Source organism: Theropithecus gelada, chromosome 1 (assembly GCF_003255815.1).
Source record: "Theropithecus gelada isolate Dixy chromosome 1, Tgel_1.0, whole genome shotgun sequence".
NCBI lineage: Eukaryota > Metazoa > Chordata > Mammalia > Primates > Cercopithecidae > Theropithecus > Theropithecus gelada.
Window position 1 is genome coordinate 170459757 of NC_037668.1, and position 5875 is coordinate 170465631.

At 33.1% G+C, this 5875-nt stretch overlaps 1 protein-coding gene across 2 annotated transcripts; it reads left to right on the top strand.

Annotated features, from left to right (window-relative positions):
- Positions 1 to 4800: 4800 nt before the first annotated feature.
- On the top strand, positions 4801 to 5654 carry LOC112620690 (translationally-controlled tumor protein-like). Of its 2 annotated transcripts, XM_025379466.1 has the most exons (2): positions 4803 to 5033; positions 5094 to 5654. In XM_025379466.1, exons 1-2 carry the CDS (start codon positions 4913 to 4915, stop codon positions 5429 to 5431), a joined length of 459 nt encoding a protein of 152 aa, XP_025235251.1. In that variant the 5' UTR covers positions 4803 to 4912; the 3' UTR covers positions 5432 to 5654. The 2 variants fall into 2 exon arrangements, with proteins under 2 accessions (XP_025235243.1, XP_025235251.1); XM_025379458.1 differs by having other exon boundaries at positions 4801 to 5654.
- Positions 5655 to 5875: the final 221 nt, after the last annotated feature.

A 5875-nucleotide genomic window follows, 5' to 3' on the forward strand; every position in this document is an offset into this window, starting at 1 on the left:
CTGCAAGCTCCGCCTCCCGGGCTCACGCCATTCTCCTGGCTCAGCCTCCCAAGTAGCTGGGACTACAGGCGCCCGCCACCTCGCCCAGCTAGTTTTTTTTTTTTGTATTTTTTAGTAGAGACGGGGTTTCACCGGGTTAGCCAGGATGGTCTCGATCTCCTGACCTTGTGATCCGCCCGTCTCGGCCTCCCAAAGAGCTGGGATTACAGGCTTGAGCCACCGCGCCCGGCAATAAAATTTTCAAAATACTAGAGTCTATGCAAAATATATACTTGTTTGGGTGTTTTCAAGTTTCTCCTAGTAACTTACATCATTTTGTCCAGAATTGTGTCAAAGACCCAAGTTAAATCTTTGTTGAATGTAGGGTCTGGAAAGATATTGCTAACTGCAAAAATTGCAACCATGAAATACTGAAGCTCGTTTAGTAAAGGCAAAGTGGAGATTTAAAATTTAATGAAATACTAGTCATAATTGCAGTAATTGTCTATTTAAGAAATAAAATCAGGGAGTTCCAATTATATTGGATAATCTTTTAAAGATAACCTTTTAAATGATAAGATTATTATCATTTAAAATGATAAAATTTTAAGATAATCTTTTAAATGATCATTACGTATCATAATGAAAAAACTTCTAAATTACTAAAAATTATTGTAAAATTACTCTTTGATGCATTTATCCATTGTGAAGTATTTGCTTTAGGATCTGACTACTTGGAATTCAGGATTTCAGTTGTACTTACATGACTACTGTGAATGCTGCAGTGTTTTTTTGTAGATCCACCTATCTGGGCCCAGAGAGCTGTTCTGTGTGTGTTTTGGAGGGAGGCGGACTTTAAGTAGGGTCTGTCATCCAGAGTACTCCATCCTCAATAACACAATTGAGTAGTCCAGAGTTATACACCTGATCCAACCCAGAGCCTTTCTGAGGAGTTTTTAAAACTAAATATGTTAAAGCAAGCCAGTATCTCCCCAGGCTTGGAAATCATAATGCTTACAGGTAATACGTGTACAGATGAAGGAAAACCAAGTTGATATACAATGAGAGGCAAGAATGAGCCAGTTGTTCCTGAGGTTCAGCTATAAAGCCTAATCTGATTGTTTTGGGTTGTTGCAACCCTTTTTTTTCTGTGTTACATTACACTGTCTTTTCCGGATTAGCTCAATTTATTTTAGTTTATCTATTTTTGAACAGTAGATCAAGAAAAGAATCTGGACATTTATCCCAGTTAACATTGATGAATAATTTGTGGTATTTTTTTCCAATAAAAATAAGCAGCCTCTTTATCTGATAGAAATATCAAATTATAAAATCTAGAATGTGATTTGGTACCAGGTATAAAAATACTATATACTAAAAAGTGAAATAGTATAGTAGTTATGAGATGTATCAGTTGAGACATGCTCAATTATCTTGTAGTAACCAACAATAAATCATCATAGTTGTGCACAATCATGAATGTTTTATTTTATGAGTTCATCTCAGGTTGGTGCAAATTCTACTCTAAATGTCCTGTGGGAATGCAGACTGGCTGATGACCTGCATCTAGAATATTATCAGTGTCATGGAAAGAGAGGACAATGCATGACTATGGGTTAGCTTTTATAGCTTTTAATTAGAAGTGCCATGTGCCACTTATATACAAATTCATTAACCAAGTTACAGGACTACTCCCAAATTCAAAACAGTGAGAAACTGGTCAGTATTTTGTGTGATAATAAATACTGAATAAGGAGAGACTCTGGAGATATCCTAGGTTTAAATTTTGGCTTGTCTATTTAATAAAAAATGTTACTTTAGGCAAGATAAATAACCTCTCTGTGCATCATGTTCTTCACACACACACACACACACACACACACACAAAAAAAAAAAAAACATGTAATTTTAGGAATAACTTCATAAAACTGATATAAGGATGCAGTAACATAATGACTAAAATATGTATATCATATTATATGGCTCAAAAACATCAGCTTTTTGATAATAAAAAATGGCATTATTGGATTCAAATTTTGATTTAAAACATAAAAACTTGACTTAGATAAGAATGATAAATGTGCTGTAGTTCTAATCCATATAATATTAATGAAACTGCTACTGAAAGATTATATGACTAAATGCCTTTGTCAGTAGTAGATTGTTTACCTGGGGCTTTCATTGTCCATGTTTGTTGTCTCAGTAGTCTTCAATCTTTTTACTTGTTTTTATAAAAGACGCTTTGATAAGATATAACATAAAACTGGACCTCACAGCATATTAAAATAAAAATACAAGCTGTTACCGAGGAGGTAGTCTAGCCGAATGTGAAACAATTGCAATGATTAGTTTGGTAATTGTACCCTCTGCAATATAGAAGTCCATAGCAGTGGTATCTATTGTTTAGGAGGTCACCTTTACATTATCCTCTGAAAGAACTCATACTTTTTCATTATTATTACTTGTTGAAATTCATTTATCCCTTTGTTTACATAGAGAATGTCTTAAATGAATTTTGTATTTATCATTCAGAAAGTCAAACATTTTCTTATTTGGACTTGATATTTTTTATAGCATAGTTTAGCTTCCACAACATAGAAAACTATGGTGTGGAAATAAAGCTATACCTAAGAGGAACTTCATAACATATTGTTTCTCAAGACAGAAATAATCATTTTTTGCTATTGTTACTTGCTGGTCTTTTAGGCTTTTATTGACTAAGTTAATCTATCTGCTTTGGGTTTGAGTACTCACTATTTCTACCCCTGTTGCTTCTGGAACAACAGGGACAATATTTTTTACTGTTTTCTCAAAAGAGATGGATTTTTGCCTCATTTTTTGCCATGGATCACTTGCTAAGATTGATTTGACCAAAAGTATCTTTCTTTTTCAATTGCCTTTCTCTGCCCTGAATGCAGTATACAATAATTGTCTAATCAGCCAATTGTTTGCATTTTACAACAACTTTCTAAATATCTGTATCACTATTTTCTCAAAATCTTAACTAAAAATAAGAAAATGTTTTTAGCTATCACATTTTATTTGAATGTAAAAGTAATATTCACAATAAGCAATGCGTTGCTATTTTATATTTTGTATAATTGTAAATATTAACATATTTATTAATTTGTATATATCTCCATACATTAATGAGATAACATTCATACCTTAAAAATTGTTTTCAAAAATTTATATTACAGTAAACTGCTTATGGTCCTATTTGATTGAATAAGAAATTTTGAGACCTAATAAGTTCATGTTTATAACACATTTGAGAGATACTTAATATATGCCTTTATTTTATCAATCATGGCTAAGTCCTTATGTATTTCTACTACAAAATAGACATGTAATCAAAATAGCTAGAATACCAAATGAAATGAACTGTAATTCAACAAAAAGACATGCAAATAATTCACATCATTAGGACAACTATCATTTTGAGGTGATTTTTTTATACTCTGTGAGAATCAGAGTGGAATTGTGCAGTTTACACATTTAATACGTTATTTTTCTATAATTGCTATGTATTCAACCCATGGGCAATGACTTATGTGAATAAAGTAGACTAGAATTACATTGAGAATTTTATTTTCTTATTTTTGTAATCCCATGAGAAGACCTGCAAATTTCTTGCTCCTAAATTTTCTTCATGGATGTCTTAGATAAGAAGATTTAACTTTTGTGAGGCCTGAAGTTAGGACATTCAACAAGATGGCAAAAATTTAAAATAAGTCTAGCCAGAAGAACTGATTGAAAGATATATTAGAAGGATGAAAAGAAAAATAAGTTAAAAGTACCATTTCATCAATTTTTAAACAAACAATATTTTTCCTGTCAAGCCTATATGAATAATTTTTTTAAAAAAAATGTGAAAATGACAAACACTACTTAAAACAGCCAACATTACCTAATTTTCCAATAAAACTATTAGAGAGATAATGGCCACTGCAGATTGCCTTTTAGAAATTTCACCAACTGAAATCAGGGTATTTTGTGAGGATGCACTGAGTCCTTGGCTGAAGGTGAGGTTTTTAAAGTTCATGTTGGCATGTTAGATAGGGTTCTTAGTGGTAGATAAGATAAAGTATAAATGAAGCCAAAATATGTAGTTGCTTAAATTTCAGTAGATATAGGGTGTTGAATCCCAACAGATAATTTGGTTGCTGGTGATAAAATGGGATATAATAATATGTTTGTACATTGGAATATTTTTATTTGAATGCAAAGACAAGTCATCTATAAAGATATTTCTGATTAAATAAGTAAAGTTTATTTTAATAACCATAATACTGAATGATTTAATTTATTATCATTAAACCACATAAGTAAAATCAATATATGTTATATATATTTTATATGTTTATATATATATATATATCTACCTGTAGATGCATAAATAAGAGATTAGCTATGCCTAGATCAAACCATACATTTGTGAGTAAAATAAATATTTATTATGGTATGTCACTGAGATTTTGTGATTGTTCACAAAATATTATTTAGGCAATAAAATATACTAGGTTAAAAGCAGGGGCATGTGGAATGCTAAATGCCATTATCATGATTTAACACATATGTAAAATTAAATACTGAATTAATTCAAATCTGATTGGACCACAAGGAATAGCTTCAAAACAGAAACAAATGTTCAACAGTCTAAATTATAGTCAGAAATGAGTTTGATATATGGATTAGAATACGCATTTAGATAGCACTAACTATGAATATTTGAGTATAGCTTAGAGTAAGTGTATGGTATTCAAACAAAGACAAATGAGCATTGTATTGTAATTTATGTAGGGGAAAACAAATCAGGATCGCTTTTCCGCCCGCTCCCCGCTCCCCCCAGCGCCGCTCCGGCTGCACCACGCTCGCTCTGAGTTTCGGGCTTCTGCTAAGCTAGCGCCGTCGTCTCCCTTCAGTCGCCATCATGATTATCTACCGGGACCTCATCAGCCACGATGAGATGTTCTCCGACATCTACAAGATCCGGGAGATCGCGGACGGGCTGTGCCTGGAGGTGGAGAGGAAGATGGTCAGTAGGACAGAAGGTAACATTGATGACTCGCTCATTGGTGGAAATGCCTCCGCTGAAGGCCCAGAGGGCGAAGGTACCGAAAGCACAGTAATCACTGGTGTCGATATTGTCATGAACCATCACCTGCAGGAAACAAGTTTCACAAAAGAAGCCTACAAGAAGTACATCAAAGATTACATGAAATCAATCAAAGGCAAACTTGAAGAACAGAGACCAGAAAGAGTAAAACCTTTTATGACAGGGGCTGCAGAACAAATCAAGCACATCCTTGCTAATTTCAAAAACTACCAGTTCTTTATCGGTGAAAACATGAATCCAGATGGCATGGTTGCTCTATTGGACTACCGTGAGGATGGTGTGACCCCATATATGATTTTCTTTAAGGATGGTTTAGAAATGGAAAAATATTAACAAATTTGGCAATTACTTTGGATCTATCACCTGTCATCATAACTGGCTTCTGCTTGTCATCTACACAACACCAAGACTTAAAAGACAAATGGGACTGATGTCATCTTGAGCTCTTCATTTATTTTGACCGTGATTTATTTGGAGTGGAGGCATTGTTTTTAAGAAAAACATGTCATGTAGGTTGTCTAAAAATAAAATGCATTTAAACTCAAAAAAAAAAAAAGAAAAAAGAAAACTATGGATCTTGGCAATTCACTGGATCTGAGTGATGCCTACCAAATATGGGAGAAATAAAATTATTTCAAAACCTATGGGACTTAGAGAGTGATATCAATAAAAATAAGCATAAGAAAACTGATGGAGTTAAAGAAAATGTCCATTTATAGCATTTTGAATATGACATATATATTCATCAAATTGCCTTAACTTATAGAAGTTTACCTT

What these genes read in the sequence shown, in the direction of transcription:
- LOC112620690 (XM_025379458.1), top strand. Translation starts at nt 4,913, where the DNA reads ATGATTATCTACCGGGACCTCATCAGCCACGATGAGATGTTCTCCGAC.